General features: G+C 43.5%; 1 protein-coding gene and 1 pseudogene across 2 annotated transcripts in view; one reads left to right on the forward strand and one right to left on the reverse strand.

Moving 5' to 3' along the window:
- FRMD4B (FERM domain containing 4B) overlaps positions 1-23,892 on the forward strand; it is a 412,392-nt gene that overhangs the window by 141,520 nt on the left and 246,980 nt on the right. For both annotated transcript variants that reach the window (XM_089672280.1, XM_089672279.1), the window contains exons 2-3: positions 10,949-11,014; positions 16,982-17,076. In XM_089672280.1, the coding sequence (XP_089528406.1) occupies positions 10,949-11,014; positions 16,982-17,076 (161 nt within the window). The remainder of the gene's footprint in view (positions 1-10,948; positions 11,015-16,981; positions 17,077-23,892) is intronic.
- LOC149467081 (U2 spliceosomal RNA) lies at positions 19,788-19,867 on the reverse strand (annotated as a pseudogene).

Here is a 23,892-nt window from a genome sequence, read left to right on the forward strand (position 1 = left end):
CCTACCCTGAAGTCTAGGGGGAGGATGTGTGGCCATACGGTTCCTTCCTCCCCTGATCCCTAGGGGACTCTTCTTTGGGAGGGTCCCCTTGCCTAGTACTGGATGTCCGGCTTCGGCTGGGCATAGGGAACGGTGGTCCACCAGGCCTTTTGGCCAGGAGGACCAATTGGGAACCTTGTCCCCGTCAGGAGCTTCGTGCCCCGGGGGATCAGGGTAAGCGGTCCAAGCCCCTTTAGGGGTAGGACACAGCACACCCCTAAGTGCACTTTTTCGTGTGGTGTTTTGCACTTGCACTTTTTTTGTGAACACTTACGGGTTTTTTCGTTATAGTTGCACGTTTGCGGACTTAAAAAAAAAAAAAAAAGCATGTCTTTGGAGTGTGGGAGGAAACCGGAGTACCCGGAGGAAACCCACGCAGGCACAGGGAGAACATGCAAACTCCAGGCAGGTGATGCCGTGGTTGGGATTTGAACCAACGACCCTAGTACTACCAGGCAGACGTGCTAACCATTTAGCATTGATGAGGGAATACCTCCCGCAGCGCTATTGTATTCTGCAGGTGGGGAACCTTCCTGGCCAGTAGAATGCAATGATCACTGCTAGCCACCAGTTCAGAAAATCGTTCAGAAAAAACTGGAAAGGCTAGTGTACTGAAGTTGATCGATGGATCTACTTCAGTACAACCAACCTGCCTATAGATGGATTGAATCTCAACCAGCTGAACCTGCTGAGATTCAATCCATCTAAACTGTTTTTTTTTTTTGGGGGGGTGCGGTGCTGTCAGGTTGGCTGTATGTGGTACCATCAGGGGCGGACTGACAAATCATGGGGCCTCTGGGCAATAGGGGATCATGGGGCCCCTGTGTGCTTGCCCAAACTCAAAAAAGCATATGGAAAAGGTACCAGGGGCATCTCATGGGGCCCCCTACTGACCCCGGGCCCTCGGGCAGTGCCCGAGTTTCCAAATGGTCAGTCCGCCCCTGGGTACCATGGTTTCTAACAGCAGCCCTGGGTATATACATAGTTACATTGATCCAAGCTGGTGAAGGCCTTCCAAAAAATCCAATGCCACCTTATTTGCCTGCCAGGGTGAAGTAAAAAAACCCGGTAATTTCTGAGTGTGGGGAACATGCACTTTCTCCAATGATGCAGTGTTGACTTTCACACATCATACAATGGGTTGCAGGGGTGCCAAACTGGCAGCCCTCCAGCTGTTGCGAAACTACAAGTCCCATCATGCCTCTGCCTTTGGGAGTCATGCTTGTAACTGTCAATCTTGCAAAGCCTCATGGGACTTGTAGTTTGGCAACAGCTGGAGGGCCGCCAATTTGACACCCGTGGGTCAAGGCATCCCATCCAACATACCACAATGAATAAAAAAAAACATGCATGACCCTTTTTTTTTAACAATCCAGCGCAACACATCATACGGCATACAGTGAAGGAAATACGTATTTGATCCCCTGCTGATTTTGAATGTTTGCCCACTCACAAAAAAATAATCGATCTAAAAATCGAATGGTAGGTGTATTGTAACACTGAGAGACAGAATAGCAACAAAAAATTCAAAAGAAATGCATGTCTCACAAATGATGCACTGATTTGCATGTTCATGAGGGAAATAAGGATTTGATCCCCTATCATTCAGCAGGATTTCTGGCTACCAGGTGTCTTTCATACAGGTAACAAGCTGAGATTAGAAGCAGTCTCGGCCGATTTTTTTTTTTTTTAAAAAAAGAAAAAATCGGTCGTTCGATCGGCCAACGTTACCACCAATGTTAAAAAAAAATTGGTCGATTTCCGTCCCATCTATAGCCGGCATTAACCCCATAACTTCTGTCCCTTGCAGAGACGGGAGCGCACCATACAATGTGACAGCAATACATAAGAATAAGAAGAAAAAGAAGAAGAATTCCATTACAATGTTTTTATTTGGATACATATGTTTTTATTTAGATACAAACGGATACATTTGTTGCAACCGCAATACTTTTTCATATAAAATATAATAGCGGACTGGAATTCTTCTTCTTTTTCTTCTTCTTCTTCTTCTTGCAGGTCATGGCTCATGCGCAGATTTTTTATCCGTAAAACGATCAGCCAATTCGCCCATCATTGCTGGGAAAATCGGCCACAAATTTTCCAACATGCCCGATAAAAAAACTTGCAAAAACCCCAAAAAATGGCCGACCAATTAACCCACTAACGGTGTGAAAATCGGCCGATTTTCGACCCGTCTATGGCCGGCATTAAAGGGAGTGCTGCTAATCTCATTTTGTTACCTGTATAAAAGACACCTGTCAACAGGAGCAATCAAACAATCAGATTCCAAACTCTCTAGCATGGCAAAGACCAAAGAGCTGTCCAAGGATGTCAGGGACAAGATTGTAGACCTACACAAGGCTGGACTGGGCTACCAAACTATGGCCAAGCAGATTGGTGAGAAGGCGACAACAGTTGGTGCAATCATTCGCAAATGGAAGAAACACAAAACAACTGTCAGTCCCCCTAGGTCTGGTGCACCATGCAAGATCTCACCTCGTGGAGTGTCAATGATCATGAGAACAGTGAGGAATTATCCCAGAACTACAAGTGAGGATCTTATCAATGATCTCCAGGTAGCTGGGACCACAGTCACCAAGAAAACAATTAGTAATACACTACGCCGACAAGGATTGAAATTCTGCAGTGCCCACAAGGTCCCTCTGCTCAAGAAAGCACATGTCCAGGCCCGTCTGAAGCTTGCCACTGAACATCTGAATGATGCAGCGGACTGGTTGAAAGTGTTGTGGTCAGATGAGATCAAAATCAAGCTCTTTGTCATCAACTCAACTCGCTGTGTTTGGAGGAGGAGGAATGCTGCCTATGACTCCAAGAACACCATCACAACTCTCAAACATGATGGTGCAAACATTCTGCTTTGGGGGTGTTTTTCTGCTAAGGGAACAGGACAACTGCGCCGCATCAAAGGGACAATGGATGGGGCAATTTACCATCAAATCATGGGTGAGAACCTTCTTCCCTCAGCCAGGGCATTGAAAATGGGTCGTAGATGGGTGTTCCAGCATGACAATGACCCAAAACACACGGCCAAGGCAACAAAGGAGTGGCTCAAGAAGAAGCACATTAAGGTCCTGGAGTGGCCTAGCCAGTCTCCAGACCTTAATCCAATTGAAAATCTGTGGAGGGAACTGAAAGTTCAAGTTGCCAAACTTGGAGAGGATCTGCCAAAATCCCTCCTTGGAGTCGGCCAAAATCCCTCCTGGGATGTGTGCAAACCCGGTGGCCAACTACAGGCTACATCTGACCTCTCTGATTGCCAACAAGGGATTTGCCACCAAGTACTAAGTCATGTTTTGTGAAGGGGATCAAATACTTATTTCCCTCATGAACATGCAAATCAGTGCATCATTTGTTAGACATGCATTTCTTTTGAATTTGTTGTTGCTATTCTGTCTCTCAGCGTTACAATACACCTACCATTCGATTTTTAGACTGATCATTTCTTTGTGAATGGGCAAACATTCAAAATCAGCAGGGGATCAAATGCTTATTTCCTTCACTGTAGGTGTTGTGGTGCCCTGTTTTGCGCATTGGGCTCTACTGTACAATATATGCAATGTATGGGATGACATTCACAATGAATACAACCACAATGCATTGCACATGCGACAGGTGCATTGCTAAGCATTGTGCCACAACGCACAAGTTGGAATGAACCCCCAATCAATTCCACAAACTGCTATTTCTGGAATGTCTTTGGAATGAAACGGTTAATAACCCAAAAAAATGGTGGATCAGTGAATGACGGTAATGAATAGTTGGATGTGGCAGACGATCGATGTTAGTAACTGATGTCTATGACACCACTACAAGGCTGGTCTTGACATCTGAACACTGCAGGCTGACTTGAGATGTCTAATTGTACTCCATGGACTGAGACGGCCTTTTCCGAGCGATCCAGAGGGACGTAGGTGGACAAGATCAAAGATCTTCCTAGAAGTGCAACGTTCTTTTAGTTGTATTTCTATATGTGATCTTTGGGTAAAACCAGCAGGCTGACATATAAAAACTGGGGCACAGCAAAGCCTCCATTCTGCTGTCAAATTCCGTCTTCATTATTTTGGGTTATTTCTCTGTCCTGTTTAAAAAGGAAAAACTGTAACCTGATTGCTTGTTTTTAAAGCCTAACTGTAACCAAAATTTTCTTTTAGATTTAAACATTGAGTTAAAATTTGTCAGTTTAAAGTGAAGTTCCACCCAAAAGTGCAAGCTCCATTTTTCTGCCTCTTCCCCCCCCTCCACTGCCACATTTGGCACCCTTTTGGGGGGGAGGGTAGAGTGGGTACCTGGTTATGACAGACCCCCACAGCCCTCTGGGACATTTCATAGGTCCCAGAGGACTGTGGCCCATTCACAAAGCGCAGTAGGAAACCAGCGGTGAAGTCGCAAGGCTTCACTGCCGGTTTCCCTTAGTCAAGATGGCGGTCCCAGCACCTGACAGCCGATTTAACCACTTCCCATCCGACCCATGTACATAAAACAGCCGGACAGGAACAGTGCAGGAGCGGGTTGCCGTTCATAAATGACACCCGCATTTCATTTTCAGCCTGTGCACGCTCCCTGGGAGTGTGCGGCACCGCAATCCGGTGTTCGCTGTATCCCGAGGACACCGATCGCTGTAAGGGACCTCCTGTGTGAGGTCCTGATCATGTGATCACTGATTGGCCAATCAGTGATCACATGAATAGTAGTAAGCAAGATGTCATTTCCTGACATCATTGCTTATTACTAGTGAAATCTTTGAATGATCACAGAGGTCATATGGTACAAGGCTATTCACAACAGCCTTGTACCATGTGACAAGCTGTGACCAATCACAGCTCTCACAGTATTTCTCAATGGCTGCAAGAATGCAGTCAGAGAAGGAGAAATAATTGCCTTTACAGCCTTTATGGGTGTAAAAGCAATCGGTGTAAAAAAAAAAAAAAAATCTTCATCACCCCCCACAAGTAATACAGTGTCACTATAGTGGGTGACAGTATATTAAAAACATAAATAAAAAAATTAAAATAAAAATGTAAAAATGTTTTTGAAAAATTATAAATTTTGGGTTATAAACTAATTTGGGTTATTTTTTTTTACTAAAAAGATAACTGAATACATTTTGGCCAAGATTTATGAAGAAAAATTATTTATTTGCAAAATTTTATAAGAAAAACACTTTTAATTTTTGGACTTTCTCATTTATATAGCAAAAAAAAATCCCAGTGGTGAATAAATACCACCAAAATAGTTTTATCTGTCACAAAAAATGCTAAAAAATTCATATGGGTACAGTGTTGCATGACCGTGCAATTGTTATTCAAAGCGTGATAGAACTGAAAGCTGAAAATTGGGCTGGACAGGAAGGGGGTGAAAGTGTCCGGACTTGAAGTGGTTAAGAGCCGGCTCGAGGTGAGGATGCCGCTGGATGCACAGACAGGTAAGTGCCCTAATATTAAAAGACAGCTATTTGTAGCAGCTGACTTTTAATTTTTTTTGGGGGGAGGCAGCGGGGATGAGAGCTCTGTGACCCCGTTGAGGCGATTCCCCTCACTTCCTGTCTCTGTGACACCCATACAAGAAATGAGGGAGCCGTGGCCACCAGTTCAAAATGTAAAAAAACAACAGGAGCACCAGATGCTTGGCATTGGGTTTTAATAGAAATAAAAATTACATTTGCAATGGGGAATATGAAACGTTACTATGGAACAGTTGATCAGTCCTCAAAATCAGGGAAGTTGCACGGACTAAACCAAACACAATATGGGGGGGGTGTCAATGAATATCAGGGGCAGTAGGCAAGTACTGTATATATAATCTCAAGGCATCCATAGCTCCTTCCTTTTGCAGTTTGAATATGACGTCTTCCTACCCATGGCCTGACATCCCAAGTTCTTTGTTGCGATATTGCAATCGGTATGGGATCTGAACATTGTCTATGGGGGAGACGTCAGCTTATTATTGTACAGAGAATCTGTCCAGCAACAATAAAGGATTCAGGTGTCAGTACTGTCTAGTTGCCATCACTATTCATCAGATGGGAGTTGGAACATCGCCTTGTCAGGATTTCAGCTCTGAGACCTGACAGCAGACCTTCGCAGCCCCATATGAGTGATATAGGTGTCTCTGTATCATTTTCTCTACAATGGCGGGACTGTTTAGATCTGTATATATGGTACAAGCAGTTAAACCTCAACAGCAGACAAAGGGTTAAATACTCAATACATACATATTACAATATTCAAGTGAACAGTTTTACCTGCAATTGTGTTTGGCCAGTCTTGTGATCCAGGCACCCCTTCTTGACAGTACAACCAGGTCAATGACCACACTTTTCTCCACTGCAGGTAAAGTGGAACTAAAGGATTGAGGCTCCGTTCGCACCAATGCATTTATAAGTGTTTTTTGCTTTTTGAAGAAACAGTCCATTTAACATGGTTTCCTATGGAACATGTTCACATCTATGCTTTTTTTCAGCTGCTTCGTTTTTGGAAAGGGTCAGGGACTTTTTAAAAGCAAAAAGCAGTGTTTTTTCTAAAATAGAGTTCAATGGAAAATCTGCTGAAATGCATGGTAGTGCATTTTTGCAGCTTTTGCATCTTTATTCTGCCCAAGCGCCCAAAAAAATTCAACTTTAGAAAAAAAAAAAAAGTTGAACAAAACACAGTAAAAACGAGTCAAAAATGCGTCAAACACGTGTAGAAAAACAGAAAAATAAATTGCAAAAAGCAGTGCAAAACAGAAATAACACACTACATAGATGTGAATGGAACCTAATACTTGCCTGTCAAACGGTCCCTTGCCAGAGCCAGCATCCTCTTCTGATTGTCAGTCTTCAGGCCTTTTCTATGGCTGGCTTGGGATGACATCACTCTTGCGCATGCACAGGAACCAGTCATCTCGGCCCCCCAGTGACCTGCATGGTGCTATAAGCATGTGCAGTTCAGTTTACAGCGTGGAAGAAGACAACGAGCAGGCAGGAAGGGGCATTTTATTGCAGAAGAGACTTTGCATGTCTCTTCTACAATAAAAGCCTGCATGCATGCTGTTTCTTACAGTGGTAAGTTCCGTTTTAAAGTTATTGTAAACCTCAGACATGAAATATGAACAAAGCTTATCCCTCTATAGTGTGTACTTGACTCAATCCAGAGCACTAAGTGTAATTTCTGTCTGTTGCCTCATTCCTCTGCTATCAGCATCAGCTCTGAAAAGCAGGGGCGGAGAGCTGAAGTTGCACTCTGCAGAGCTCAATGAGGAGAGCTCTGAGCCCTGATTGGAGGGAAGGGACACACCATCCTCCCTCCACACAGGAACAGAGCTGAGGCTGTCAATCACAGGCTGTGTACTGGAGCTCCATCTCCTGTCACCATTTTTCTTTTGCTGTCAGGAAAATTCATCAGAAAAGACTCATGCTTCTAGCAGAGGAACGAAGCAGCAGACAGAAATGACACTTCTTGCTCTGGCTTGAGCAGGGGCAGACTGACAACTCATGGGGCCCCCGGGCAATAGGGGATCATGGGGCCCCTGTGTCTTTGCCCAAACTCAAAAAAGCCTATGAAAAAGGTACCAGGGGCATCTTATGGGGCCCTCTACTGACCCTGGGCCCTCGGGCAGTTCCCGAGTTTCCAAATGGTCAGTCCGCCCCTGGGCTTGAGACAAGTACACACCATAGACGGATATGCTTTGTTCATATTTCATGTCTGAGGTTTACAACCACTTTAATAGTTAGACACTTACCTGTACCAGGATCCAGCAATGTGCTTACCCGAGGGGGCGCCAGGGACTGTGTTCTATTCTTGGCACTGGCATCCTAACTGGGCACCCGGCTGTGACAGCATGCAGCTGCTTAACTAGGTGCCCACTGCGCATGCAGGAGCCACGCTGGGCATTGTGAATGGTCCCACAGTCTTCTGGAACCTGTCATGTGTCCCAGAAGACTGTCAGGAGGGGGGGAGGAGAGCTACCGCTTTCAAACGCCTAGGCGGTCGGAGTGGAAGTGGGAACGGGTTCCTGTCAAAATCAGGTACCCGCTTCCCAAAAATGCCAATTCTTTACCAGGAGCGAGGCAGGATTCCACTGAATTGCCCTATTACCCCTCTTACTGTTCACCTTTACTAGTTTGGTCTCACGTCCTGAAGCCGGGAGGACTGCCAATAAGCAGATTAGTTGATTATACAGGGCATGCTGCCTGTGCCTTTTCTAAATCTTTAAATCTGACATTTGAATTCAGATTAGTTCCCAAAATGCATTACTTCCATAACTGTCAAGGGTGCACATGGACAGTGGCAGTTAGCACGAATCCAGAAACATAATAGAATTTAAAGTATAGTAAAAGGCAGAGTGGAGATGGATTGGAGCACCTGCCAGGTGTTCATTTCTTTCTGTGCCCCCATTGCGCAGATTCACCCTGTTTAGCCCTGGTTCACATATATGCAATTTGCAATGCATTTTTAGGAGCAGGTTTCAGGTGACATGTTCTATAATGTGAGGTTCTGTGGAGGATGTTCATATACAGTGCTCAGCATAAATGAACATAAATCTTACTTTTGAAAAGTAAGAAAAAGTAAGATTTTAATCCATATCTATATGAACACAAGAACAATTCCCAAAATTTTGACAAAACCTTTTTAAGAACATTTTTTAGCTGATTATTATTATTATACAGTATTTATAAAGCGCCGATAGTTCGCTCAGCGCTGTACATTACAAAGGGGGACAGAACATGTGACAGAACAATACCAATACAATGCAAAACATGAGGGGATCGAGGGACATGAAAGTAAGTTTAATAATATAACTTAGATTACCAAATCTTCAGTATTACTCAAATTAATTGATGCAAAAATGAATACACCCCACAACAAAAACTACTACATCTAGTATTTTGTATGACCTCCATGATTTGAAAGGACAGCACCAAGTCTTCTAGGCATTGAAGGAATAGGTTGGCGACATATTGCAACATCTATCTTTTTCCATTCTTCAAGAACGACCTCTTTTAGAGCCTGAATGCTGGATGGAGAGTGATGCTCAACTAGTCTCTTTAGAATTCCCCATAGGTGTTTAATTGGGTTCAGATCAGGAGACATACCTGGCCACTGAATCACCTTGACCCTGTTCTTCTTCAGAAATGCAACAGTGGCATAGATGTGTGTTTTGGATCATTGTCATGTTGGAAAAATGCACGACGACCAAGGGAACAGAGTGATTGTAGCATCTTCTCTTTCAGTATAGAGCTGTACATATGTGAATGCATACCATCAATGATATGCATCTCCCCGACACCAGCAGCACTCATGCAGCCCCACAGAAGGACACTGCCACCACCATGTCTCACTGTAGGCACCATGCATTGTTCTTTGTACTCCTCACCTTGCAACACCATACGGTTCCAAAAACATTTATCTTGGTCTCAACACTCCAGAGTACAGAGTCCCAGTAGTCTTCTTTTTCAGTATGGGCCCTGGCAAATTCTAGGCAGGCTTTTCTGTTCCATGGGCTTTAGGAGAGGTTTCCTTTGCGGAGAACACCTATGCATGCCATTCCTCTGCAGTGTATGCCATATTGTGTCACAGGAAACAATCACATCAGTTTGGCTTTCTACTTCTTTAGCTAACTGCAGTGAACCTGCATGGCGATTTTCTTCAACCCTTCTCATCAGAAGACGCTCTTGTCGAGGTTAACATCCGTGGACGGCCTGGATGTCTCTGTGAGATGGTTGCAGTTTCATCTTTGTTAAATTTCTATATCACTTTTGCTACAGTATTCTGACTGATAAGTAAAGCTTTTCTGATCTTCTTGTAGCCTTCACCTTTCTTGTGTAAAGAAATTATTTTCTTTCTCAGGACTTTACTGACAGCATGTACCATTGCTGACAGCATGAAATAGGAAGGGATTTTCTTTGTTAAGTAACGCCCTTTTATAATCAACTGTCTGCATGACATCTGTTTAATGAATAATTACACTCACCTGTAGTTGAAATCTTGGTAGTTAGGATTTTGTTGTCTAAAATTTAGCTTTGCTTTCAGACTTTCATTGGGGTGTATTCACTTTTGCAACATGGCCTTGAATTAAATTGTTAGGAAAAAAACTTTTTTTGTGTGTGCAAATTTACAAATCTTGTTTGCAATCAATGGCCCGCATTTGTGGGTGTATGGGTCCCATAGAAAATGTTGATTCTGAAAGGAAAGGTTTTCTGACAAATCTGTTGGGGTGTATTCATTTATGCTGAACACTGTATGTGCAATTGATCCACAATGCGTTTTTAGAAAAGGTTCCTGTGAGAGTTTGGGTGAGTGCGATCTGATTGTGTTCTCCGTTTTTGCTGTGAATTTCAGTCTGGTTGGTATGAGGAGGGAGGGAGAGAGAGAGATCAGCTGTGAATATTTGGATGAAAAAACGCATCGCTGTTCAGGGAGAATCGCATGTAATTCACACTGTAGATGTCACACTAGAAACTGCAGTGATTTTCAAACGCACATGTGTGAACCTAGGCGATTTGTCCTGCTTACAATTATCACCGAGAGTGCAAGTGAAAAAAAAATCCCAAATCCAATTGGGGTACTAATTCTGGCGACAGGTCTTCCAATGGGGGTTAAAAAGACAAAATAAATATAACAAATAAAGTAAAAACTAAAGTATATCTATGTATGCTGACACTTCCTCTAAGCAGTTATTAAATGTCACTTCAGGGGCATGCTATAGTGCCAGTACTTGATGTAACTGTAGTACATTTGCTGCTAGAGGTGAACGTACACCTCTTAAATACAGGATCCATTGTCAAATATGAGGGGTCTTCAAAACGTTTTTGCACTTTTATACATTTAATAAAATGCAGAAACTCTTGTATATTACTTTACATGTCATTGGAAGGGATATTTATACAATTTTTTTCTCTTGACAGATGGCAGAAGGCCGGCATTGCAAGGTGCACCTCCTGGATGACCGCAAGCTGGAGCTCTTAGTACAGGTATGTGCTACTCTGTCTTCTTCTCTGTCTATAGAAGACATTTCTGGTTGCTGTTGGGGTAGATGCAGCAAGGCGCCTACAGCAGGATATCTGTGTGTGTATATATATATATTTATTTATTTATTTCAGGTACTTCTATAGCGCCGTCAATTTACACAGTGCTTTACATATATATTTTACATTCACATCAGTCCCTAACCCTCAAGGAACATACAATCTAAAGTCCCTAACTCACATTCATACATACACATACTAGGGCCAATTTAGCCAGGAGCCAATTACCTACCAGCATGTCTTTGGAGTGTAGGAGGAAACCAGAGTACTCGTAGGAAACCCACTCAGTCACAGCGAGAACATGCAAACTCCAGGCAGGTGGTGCCGTGGTTGGGATTCAAACCAACCCTAGTACTGCCAGGTGGAAGTGCTACCCATTTAGCCACTTTGCTGCCCATATATTTATGTATATAGGACGAATTTTGGAAACACCAGTTAAAAGAACAAGATCATTGCCTACTATGGTTTTGGACAGCCTTTGGCATCCAAGATGACCTGAAATTTCCTGGGAATTGACAAATATAAGTCTTGGATAGTGGAGAATGGAATCTGATGCCACTCTTCATGCAAAAATTGCTCTAGATCTTGCAGAGAAACCTTGAACCTTGTCTTCCAAAACCTTGTTCGAACCTTGTTCTCCAAAATTGACCATAGGGGCTCTATGATATTGAGGTCCGGAGACAACGGCACCCAGGAAAGGTGCGAGGCTTCATCTGCATACTCGCCAAACCACGATTTGACAACACCAGCTGTGTGAATCAGAGCATTATTGTCTTGGTAAATGGAGCTGTCGTTGGCAAACTGTGTGTGCACCATGAGGCGCCCGTGTTCTGCCAAAATTTGTACATAGTCGCTAGCAGTGACTCTAACTTTCAAGGTGATGACGGGGCCTGCAGAATGCCAAGATATGGCTGCCCAGACCATGATTGCACCACATACTTTACATGACAAAAGGCAGTTCTGGTCGTAAGCTTGGGACTGTGTTCACCACACAAAAACACATCCGGGCGGTTGGGAACCTTGTTAAGCTCAAATCATCAGATGGTATTACAGTCTTCCATTGATCGATAGTCCATGATTTATGGGTGTAGAACCACTCTCTCCTCTTCTGAGCATTAACATCGGTCACTAGTGGTTTGGCAATTGCAGCTCACCTGTGAATATTTCACTTATGGAGAATCTTCAGTACAGTTTTAATGGAGATGGGCTTTGGAAGGTGGAGACTGAGCTCTGCAGTCACTTTTGCAGCATTAGTTTTCTTATTTCGGATCACAATCTTGCACAAAGTCCTTTTTGTTTCTTTCGGTTTTTTGACCATGTCGACTGCGATTATGCTTTTCCTGGAAACTGTACATGCCGCCATACCTGTGATACCGTATTTCGCAACAGATAAATTGGGAACTTCAGTCACTGAGGCTACAGCTAAGTGGCACCAACAACTTGCCCTCTTTGAAGCTCAGTAAGCTCTGACATGACTTCGTATTACTAGGAGTGCACAAAGTGAATGACAAAAGTGAGGCTTCCCACCTGTTAGCTAGGTGTCTCATCACACAGCGGAAGAAAAAAGAATGTTATATCTCTCCGCTTTCAACGTGAAACATGTTGTCACTTTCACCCCTGCAAATCTATATTTTTGTATTTATATATATATATATATATATATATATTTTAGGTACTTATATAGCGCCGTCAATTTACGCAGCGCTTTACATATATATATATTTTACATTCACATCAGTCCCTATCCTCAAGGGGCGTATAATCTAAGGTCCCTAACTTACATTCATACATACACATACTAGGGACAATTTAGACAGGATGCAATTAACCTGCCAGCATGTCTTTGGAGTGTAGGAGGAAACCGGAGTACCCGGAGGAAACCCACGCAGACACAGGGAGAACATGCAAACTCCAGGCAGGTGGTGCCGTGGTTGGGATTTTGAACCAACGACCCTAGTACTGCCAGGCAGAAGTGCTAACCACTTAGCCACTGTGCTGCCCCATATACATATATATACACACATATACATACATACATACATACACACTCTTTGTAAGTAATCTTTTTAATAAGCGGTAATGATTTTAAAATATGCTTCTCTATATAGTTTGTAAATAGCGGAGGTTTGCTTGGTAGTTTCCCCCCTCCACACCTTACTGTAATAAGGTGTGGAAAGGGGAAAACCAGGCATATACATTTAGATGTCTCTCATTCAGCCCACAGGCCGAGCAAGAGTGATCAGTTTATTTTCCCATCCACACTAAAGAGCATGGATGGAGGAATCTCTCCTACCAAAATATTTTATTCAGACAACCATGGCACCCGTGGCTGCCTGAATGCCACAATAGTGACAGAATCTGATTGGATGCAATCACTGTTCAGCCAGGAGTTTTCCACCCAGCTCCTTCTATTATGTAATTGACTTTTGTAGTGACAGCCAGTTGGTGCCGGCAGGACCAACATCAGCTCAAATTTTCACTGATTTAGGAGGAATCGACCAAAATTTGAGCCATTTATGGCTAGCTTTACAGTAGAGTGGACCTATTAGTAACTGTATGAATTAATTCCTGACATGTCACCCTATACAGCAACAAACAGTATGATTTAAAAAAACAAAAAGACATCCTGGAGCAGCAGTACAGTCTTTTGCCTAGTCTTAGATGATGTCATCAGTCTGCTGCTGGCTGGAGGAACCATTTCCTCAATCTCTTCCTTCCTAGTAATCAGATTGCAACATTGTAACTTTGTAGCAAGGGCTCCTGTTATAGAGTAGGTGGCTGTAACCGTGACGGTGGAGCTCTGCCAGTGTAATTAGGGCAAAGCTTTCAATGCGCAGAAGGCGGCCAGGGTAATGTGGAGGCAGGAGGGACACCCACCTCAGCTGCAACCCCACACACACACATAAACAGAGACAAGTGCCTCTTCCATCTCTACTTCTGTATCATCCAACATCTCCTGGCCAAAAGATTAGAGACTGCAGCAGAGACTGATCTGTGACAAGCATTTGTGAACACAGCCAAGAACCGCACAAACAACAGGATTTACTTGATTGTGACACTTTCAGTTTGGGAAGTTGATAAAGATAAATAAAGATGGCTCCTTCCACCTGGAAAGAATAGCAGGTGAAGGCATTGTCAGGTTGTCAGGGGGAGTCCTGAGATCTCTGTGAGCTGACAAATACCTGGATATGGAATACACATTAATTAGGATGCATACACGTAACATGATAAAATATATCCAATGAAACCCTCACCACCCCATTTTGCCCATTAGCACCCTAAGAGAAAACCCTGTGTATGTTCTGAGTCAGCCCAGGTCAGAGCTTACACAAAGTAGGTAAGTTGGAAGTGCAGCAGAGAAACAAGTTATCCAGGGATCATAGTTCTCTTTGAACTCAGTATACTCATTCTCCCTTTGTGTCTGTATGTTGGATGAGGGCTGGAAATGTGACACTTATATACTTTCCATTGTAGGAGAGCAATGTTGTACTGAGAAATATTCTAATAGTAAAAAGTAGGAAGTGCATCCTAGTAATACCTCATACCCAGGGGCGGACTGACAACTCATGGGGCCCCCGGGCCATAGGGGATCATGGGGCCCCTGTGTCCTTGTCCAAACTCAAAAAAGCCTATGAAAAAGGTACCAGGGGCATCTCATGGGGCCCCCTACTGACCCCGGGCCCTCGGGCAGTGCCCGAGTTTCCAAATGGTCAGTCCGCCCCTGCCTCATACCATCACCTTCCAGTGAAATTTAGAGGGAATATGAACTTTTTGGAAGACGGTCCCTTCAATTTACAATGTCTCACATTTCCCTAATGGAGTACCCTCACCCATTGGCAAAATACAGCCTGCTCTCATACAAGATGTGATGACTGAGAGGGACATCTGTTTCCTGAGCCCACTGACACTAAAGGAAAGCAAGGAGGTAGTGGCAGGCCGGAGTTGCTATTGTATGGATTCATTTGCTTCTAGATATTGTTAGAGGGGAGATGTGGAGGTTATGGGCATACAGGATGGTGGTCAGGGGATGAGGCCACTGCACCATTATTCTTTGCAGTGATTTTCCCCTATACACAGTGAAAGGCCTTTATTAATATTATTATTATTATTATACAGGATTTATATGGCGCTAACAGTTTGCTCAGCGCTACAATATAACGGGAGACAATACAGTAACAATACAGTTCAATACAAGAGGGATAGGAGGGCCTGATCCTGGGAGCTTACAATCTAGGAGATTTTACTCATGTAATGTAGCGTAAACTCACCTCTGGAGAGAATGGCCAATCAAATGATGAATACATTTTCTGCAAACTGGATTTTTTCTTTTTCTTTAAAGAATAACGTTTTATGGAAGAATGTGGGACATTGACAATAGAGAAAAGGAACATAATACTGCAATAACGGTGTTATACTAAATGACAATAATTATCGTCCACAAAGAGTAGAAAACAGCATAAATGAGGCTCATGAAAAATGATAAGAACTTCCAGCAGCTACAGACTCAGGCATCCACTTGGTCAGCTTCACTATTGAGGTCTGAAAAGGGGGAAAGAAGAGAGTGGGCCCCAGTGCCAAAGTGGACTCAAAGTGAACTAGGAGGAATGGGTCATTCCATGATAGTAAAGCACCTATAGGTGCTGACTTGGTATTTTGTTAAGTGCCACTTTTTTCTGGAATAAGTTAGGACATAGGAGAAGATCAGAGGAAGAGAGAAAGGAAAGGAAAAGGGAGAGGAGAGGAAAGAGAAGAAAAGGGAAAGGGGGTGTCCAACGGGAGGGTCATCTGAGTGTAATCTCAGAAAACAATGTCAAGTATCTGATGTCTTGGAAAAGGCAGAAATTTGGGGGAAACAGAGAATTCTATCAATTCTATCAGCCTACTAAGCGACATATTGGCATGGATGTCACTCCACTTCCTTAAACTCAATCTTTCCAAAACTGAGCTCTTAGTATTCCCCCCAGCCCGTGCCCCCCCCCTTACTTCTCTATCAAGATCAATAACACAATCATCAGTCCCTCCCCTCATGCCAGGGTGCTAGGTGTAATCTTAGACTCCCATCTGTCCTTTCAGTCCCAAATCCAATCACTGTCCAAATCTTGTAGACTTCACCTCCGCAACATCTCCAAGATACGCCCGTTCCTAACCACGGAAACCACTAAGCAACTTATTCACTCCCTGGTTATATCTCGCCTTGACTATTGCAACTTCCTCCTCATTGGCCTACCGAATCACAGGCTATCCCCTCTTCAGTCTATCATGAACGCTGCTGCCAGACTCATCCACCTTACTAACCGTTCTGTATCTGCCATCCCTCTCTGCCAATCCCTCCACTGGCTTCCCATTGCCCAACGGATAAAATTCAAAACATTAACAATAACATATAAAGCCATTTATAACTCTGTCCCAAATTACATCAACGATCTTGTCTCTAAATATCACCCAAACCGTCCTCTCAGCTCCTTGCAAGACCTCCTGCTCTCTAGCTCCCTTGTCTCCTCCTCCCATGCTCGTCTCCAGGACTTTTCCAGAGCTTCCACCCATCCTCTGGAACTCTCTACCCCAATTTATCAGACTATCGCCTACTCTGCTCACTCTTAGGCGATCTCTGAAAACCTATCTCTTCAAGGAAGCCTATCCTGCCTTCAGCTAATATTGGAATCTTCTACTCTTCCAACCATTCCATCCCCCACAGTTACTACCTTTTGTACCACTAGCCCCTCCCTCCTAGATTGTAAGCTCCAAGGAGCAGGGCCCTCCTTTCCCAACTGTATTGTTGCTGTATTGTCTCCCATTATATTGTAAAGCACTGAGCAAACTGTTGGCGCTATATAAATCCTGTATAATAATAATATTAATTGATAATATAATTTTTCATAGATGTAAAATTTCTTTTATTTCTTGTTGTCACAGCCAAAACTCCTCTCCCGTGAATTGTTGGATCTTGTCGCTTCTCACTTCAATCTGAAAGAGAAGGAGTATTTTGGGATCTCATTCCTAGATGACACGTAAGTAGTTTTCTAATACGCCACAATATGTATGATTTTTGCAGTTGTAGTACAAAAATCCAGCAGCTGAAGGGCTCCCGCAGTCCTTGCTATTGCAAGTTGAGCCAAGTATGAGCCATGGTAAGAGATCTGCCATTCCTTGTGTTGGTTTGAACCTGCAGCAAGCATGGCTTGCCTCTTACTTTATATGTTGAAGTTGCGCATGCGAATAATATTTCCCCTTTACAATAACAAAAGACATTGTTGCTGCAATTTTTTTTTCCAGCAAAATATCTCTGAGCTTATGATGGTCCTAACTATTGACCCCTTAGAAATTATACACAATTCAGGCTGTTTTCATTTACAGAATGTGTGGCCACCTTCTAATTTTATTCTATCCTCTGATTTCACCTGTCCAGGTGGTAAAAATACACAGTCGGAAAGGCAGCAACGAGGAGGATGGTTTTGGATGTATTACTGGTAGATTTCAGTACTGGAACTGCCAAAGTTTGTTGTGATCATTACATGGACACTCCAGTCAAGATTCAAAAAATTAAAGTTTGAACTTAAAGCAGAGCTTAACTCTGCAATACTTACACCCCTTCAATGGTCTGATGTCCCTCGCCGGCACTACCAATCTTCCAGGTGCCAGGCTGTACCTGTTCTCATTGCCATGGGTTGACATCACTCATCCAGTCACCCTATTTATCCAAATCTGGTTACAAATGGTGCCACATCCCATAAATTGAATAAATAGAGGGGTAGCAAAGAAAAGGGATTTTAAAGTCACCATAAAATATCAGACAAAACTAAAGAATAGAAGCATTTATTATACTTTAAAAAAACACCCTGCATATAAAAGTATAATAGAAACTGGTCCATAATCATATATGAAAACCACAGTAAAACACATGAGCATAATAAGGCATATGAACACCCCAACACATTTCAAGTCTTGACATGAATCTTCATCAGGGGGTTGTATCACAGTGATTGCATAGGACCAATGGTTACATAATCGTCATATCTCCTGAGAGGAGAAAACTCACTCCTAGAAAAAGGTTCAGGTTGTTGGGGCACAAAGGTTGCCACAGAGTTTCCCATTAATATAATATCCAAATGAGTATAAGGCGACAGGGACCACTCAATGTAGATGACAAGAATACTTGATAGCAGTATATTCAGCCATGTATGAAAAGAACAGAATAGTTTTTTGGCTCATCCAGGCACACAGGGACTGAGTCAAAATGGAAAAACTGAGCTTCGCTTGCACATTCCAAAGAGGACTGCAAGAAGACAGGTAGGTTTCTTTTATTGAAGAAGAGACATTGCATGTCTCTTCTGCAATAAAGAGCCTGTCTGTTTGCAGTTTTTAAAAGCGGGACCTTAGTTCCAGTTTAAAATCAGGAGCACAAGACTACCTATGCTGAGTAGTTTAGTATTTCATCCAGACATCAATGCAGTGCTTCAGTCCTAACCTCTCCCTTATGTCAGTAATCTGTTGATCTTGGAACACACCAACTGCTGATTCTTAAACACTTATGGTGATCCTGGAATACACCTGATAGTGATCCCAGAACACTCCTACTAGTGATCCTGGAATACACCTGCTGGAGATCCTAGAACAATCCTTCTGGTGATCCTGGAATACACCTACTGGGGATCCTGGAATACACCTGCTGGAGATCCTAGAACACTCCTACTAGTGATCCTGGAATACACATGCTGGAGATGTAGAACACTCCTACTGGTGATCCTGGAATACACATGCTGGAGATCTAGAACACTCCTACTGGTGATCCTGGAATACACCTGCTGGAGATCCTAGAACACTCCTGCTTTTTCTTTTTTAAGTCCGCAAATGTGCAACTATACGAAAAAACCCGTAAGTGTTTCACAAAAAAGTGCAAGTGCAAAAACACCACACAAAAAGTGCACTTAGGGGTGTGCTGTGTCCTACCCCTAAAGGGGCTTGGACCGCTTACCCTGATCCCCCGGGGCACGAAGCCCCTGACGGGGACAAGGTTCCCACTTGGTCCTCCTGGCCAAAAGGCCTGGTGGACCACCGTTCCCTATGCCCAGCCGAAGCCGGACATTCAGTACTAGGCAAGGGGACTCTCCCGAAGAAGAGTCCTCTAGGGATCAGGGGAGGAAGGAACCGTATGGCCACACATCCTCCCCCTAGACTTCAGGGTAGGCCCGAGGACCCACACCCTCCATCCGTAAAATACACACACATAAGGCAAAGAAAAAAGTGACAAACGTGGGAGTGCATAATAAATAAATAAATAAAGTAAAGTAAGTAAAATAAAAAAATGGTACCGTGCCGAAATGTGCACAGACCAGGCCCTGAGGCCCGTAGCAAAAATTGCCCTGGACTTAGCCAAAAGACCTGGTCCTTAGGGCGCTGTGCAAAAAGAGGTGAAAAACAGTGACCATGTGTCATCTTCACACCGTGGGGTCCCACACCCAAGTGTTACTAGTGACACCCCTGAGGCGACTACTCAGGGGGCACTGAGTTTGCGGACTTTTTGCGTCCCCAGCCCCAGGCCAGACCAAGGTAGATCCGTCCAAATCAGGAGGTACTGGGTCCTTCCAGTCTTCTCAGAGGAATTACTCCCGGGCCCCAGCTTAACTCGTGGCGCTCCCCGGTTTCTCTCCCTCCGGTCCAGCCTTCCGGACCCCCATCATACCAGTGAGGGTACTATACAACAACCATCCCCGCAAAGCTAGAATGGTCGGGAGCACCCCCACTGGACACTGATACGAACAGATACTACACTTGATCTTAGCCAAAAGGCCGAGAAGCTAGAACACTCCTGCTAGTGATCCTGAAATATACCTGCCAGCGATCCTAAAACACTCCTACTAGTGATCCTGAAATACACATGCTGGTGATCCTAGAACACTCCTACTGGTGATCCTGGAATACACCTAGGAGAAATTATTTCCACAGTTTCCTCTCCCCCAGTGTTAAGACTGCAACACTGTTACACCATTGGGGGTTATTTACTAATACTGGAGAGTGCAGGATCTGGTGCAGCTCTGCATAGAAACCAATCAGTTTCCAGGTTTTATTTCCAAAGCTAAATTGAACAAGCTGACGTTAGAAGCTGATTGGCTGCCATGCACAGCTGTACCAGATTCTGAGTGCTCCAGCTTTAGTAAATTTCCCCTTGTGTATCAAGTCGCAAAATAAGAGACTGCAGCAGGGGCTGATCTGTGTCAGACATTTGTAAACACATCCAGGAACTGCACAGACCCCAGGATTTAGATGCTTGTGTCACCTCTGAGCTAGCATTTCAGTCTGGTTTTTATAAAAACTTGTTAACCACTGTGACTATTTTAATGTCATCAGGGGGTGTTATACCGTACTTTTCCCGGGGAAGGGTTTAGCCATTGCAGTAGATGTCTCCTAAATTAAAGCAAGATCTCAGACTGAGTGGCTACGTCAGGCTTAATCTCAACACATGTTTCCTTTCCGCGTCCTGTCTGAATGAAATTCATTAAACTTATTTGAGATAATTAGACTGTAACTGCTCGCTAAGTGTCGCGCTGTACAGAACGACCCTTTTCATCTTGCTTGCTAATACTGAACACGATGAGCTCTTGAGCGGAGACAACGAATTCCCTCGTCTATGACCTCACGCGGAGACCTTGGAAATTAATAACCGTTTTCTTCAATAATTGTATTCTCTCCCCGCTTCTTCCTCCCTCTTCTGGGTTATCTGTGGCTGTACAGCTGCTGAGCTACAAGTCCTGGTATGACCCGTGAGCCGAATGTAATAATTAATGACTTCTGATTGGTGCCATGGATCAAGTCAGGCGACAGTCCCGCCCTGGATTTGGGAAACAATCACATCTACCATGGCAGAGGACGGCATCATTTAGGGGGGGAAGGCAGACACTGAGGACCAGGGGCGGACTGACAACTCATGGGGCCCCCGGGCAATAGGGGATCATGGGGCCGCTGTGTCCTTGCCCAAACTCAAAAAAGCCTATGAAAAAGGTACCAGGGGCATCTGATGGGGCCCCCTACTGACCCCGGGCCCTCGGGCAGTGCCCGAGTTTCCAAATGGTCAGTCCGCCCCTGCTGAGGACTCATCCACACAGGATGTTTTTTTTAACTCTCCTAGAAGCCAGCAGAGTATTTGCAGGAAAAAATGCCTGGTGCCTGTAAAAGTGACCAATGCTTGTACAAGTGTTTAGGCACGTTTACAGGCGTCAAGTGTTTGGGCGTTAATTCAGTTCATTGGCCATCAATTCATCAATTTATTCCGGCCATTGAAATAAATGAACAGTCAAATGCTAACATTCCTAGCAAATAGGTGCATTTACACACGTTTTAGCGATTCAAGCATTTTTTTTTGTCTCATCTATGTGTATCATCTGAGACCAGTCACTTCACTGGGTATATGTGCGGGTTACAACCACTTTAACCCTTTGAGGACTGTAAGGTTTTGGAACACCAAAAGAATCAATTTTGTTTGTTTTTAAAGTTCGTACACTTCAGTTGCTGTAACTAAGCCATTTCATGAAATAATTGGCAAAAAGCTAGATCCATTTGTTGTTTGTTGATAAGAACTAATATTTTGACTCAAACCAAAAAAAAAAGAGTTTTAAGTTCTTAATCAGATGATACACGCAATTAAAAACATGGGACAAATACGTCCCTTGGTCCTCAAAGGGTTAACCACTTCCTGTCCGGACACTTTTACCCCCTTCCTGTCCAGGGCAATTTTCAGCTTTCAGCGCTATTGCACTTTGAAGGACAATTGCGCGGTCATGCAACACTGTACCCATATGAATTTTTTACCATTTTTTAGAGACAAATAAAGCTTTATTTTGGTTGTATTTATTCACCGCTATGATTTTTATTTTTTTTGCTATGTAAATGAAAAAGTCCAAAAATTTTGAAAAAAGTGTTTTTCTTATAACATTTTGCAAATAAATATTTCATCATAAATCTTGACCAAAATTTATTCCGTTATCTTTTTAGTAAAAAAAAAAAATATGCCAAATTAGTTTATAACCAAAAATTATAATTTTTAAACTTTTTTTTACATTATTTTATTTTTTTATATTATTATTATTTTTTTTTTTTACATACTGTCACCCTAGCAGTACAGTGTCACCATGGTGACACTGTACTACTTGTGGGGGGTGATGAAGATTTTTTTTTTTTTTTTTTTACAGTGATTGCTTTTACACCCATAAAGGATGTAAAAGCAATCATTTCTCTTTCTCTCTGTCTGCATTCTTGCAGCCATTTAGAAATATTATGTGAGCTGTGATTGGTCAGAGCTTGTCACATGGTACAAGGCTGTTGTGAATAGCCTTGTACCATGTGACCTCTGTGATCATTCACAGATTTCACACGTAGTAAGCAATGATGTCACAAGTGACATCTTGCTTACTACTTTGCATGTGATCACTGATTGGCCAATCAGTGATCACATGATCGGGACCTCGTACAGAGATCCTATCTGAAGATCTGTGTTTCACTGTGTCTGGAGGACACAGTGGGCACCAGATCGCGGTGCTGCGCGCTCCCAGGGAGCGCGCACAACTAGAAATAACAGGTGCCGTTTATGAACGGCAACCTGCCCCTAGAGTGCCACCGTCCTGCCGTTTAAAAACAGCAGGCGGATGGCAAGTGGATAAATAACAAAATCATTAAATTACATTTTTGATGTAACTATGTGAGTATCCCAACTTGACTTCATTAATAAGGTGCTGACAAGGAGCATGCTCATAGGAAGAGAGAGCAGAGTGAGCAATGGAGCCAAATCTCTGCTGCTCCAGGATGTCCTAGCAGTGTTTTTTTTTTCTGCCACTAAACTTTCCTGCCACAAAATGCTGCAAAAATCCTATCTGTGCACCAGGGGTGGACTGACAACTCGTGGGACCCCCGGGCAATAGGGGATCACGGGGCCCCTGTGTCCTTGCCCAAACTCAAAAAAGACTATGAAAAAGGTACCAGGGGCATCTCATGGGGCCCCCTACTGACCCCGGGCCCTCGGGCAGTGTCCGAGTTTCCAAATGGTCAGTCCGCCCCTGCTGTGCACAGGCACATAGGATAACATGCAGTGAAGTTTAGAGGCAGTAAAAAAAAAAATGTCTGACTCCCCTAGCAGTAGCACCAAAAATGCCCAGTGTGCATGAGGCCTCAAACGTAGACTCCAGACAGATATAAAAGGCACATCAATACAGCTAGGTATTAATTAATAAATCATTAAATTAAAGTGGTTGTAAACCTCAGAGATGTAATATGAAGAAAGCATACCCCTCTATAACATGGGTGTCAAACTGGCGGCCCTCCAGCTGATGCCAAACTACAAGTCCCATGAGGCATTGCAAGATTAATAGTTACAAGCATGACTCCCAAAGGCAAGATTAACAGTTGCAAGCATGACTCCCAAAGGCAGAGGCATGATGGGACTTGTAGTTTTGCAACAGCTGGAGGGCCACCAGTTTGACACCCCTGCTCTATAGTGTGTATTTCTCTCAATCTAGATCACTAAGTGTAATTTCTGTCTGCTGCTTCAGTCCTCTGCTATCTGAGTCACATCTGACAGGTTTTCCTATAGCCTAGAGAAAAAAGGTGACAGGAACCTCAAGCACACACCCTGTGATTGAAAGCCTCAGCTCTGTTCCTGTGTGATGTGTGAAAGCTTTGTCCCTTCCCTCCAATCAGCTCTCAGAGCTCTCTTCACTGAGCTCTGCAGTGTGTAATTTCGGCCCTCTGCCCCGTTTTCTGAAGACCTGCTTTATAAAAACTGGACTTTGAATGGATGTAGAAATGAGAAGATAAACAGGTACAACTTATGTAGAAGG

The sequence above is a fragment of the Staurois parvus genome, unplaced genomic scaffold (assembly GCF_062004578.1).
Source record: "Staurois parvus isolate SC_StPar_1 unplaced genomic scaffold, SC_StPar_1.0 ptg000124l, whole genome shotgun sequence".
Lineage (NCBI taxonomy): Eukaryota > Metazoa > Chordata > Amphibia > Anura > Ranidae > Staurois > Staurois parvus.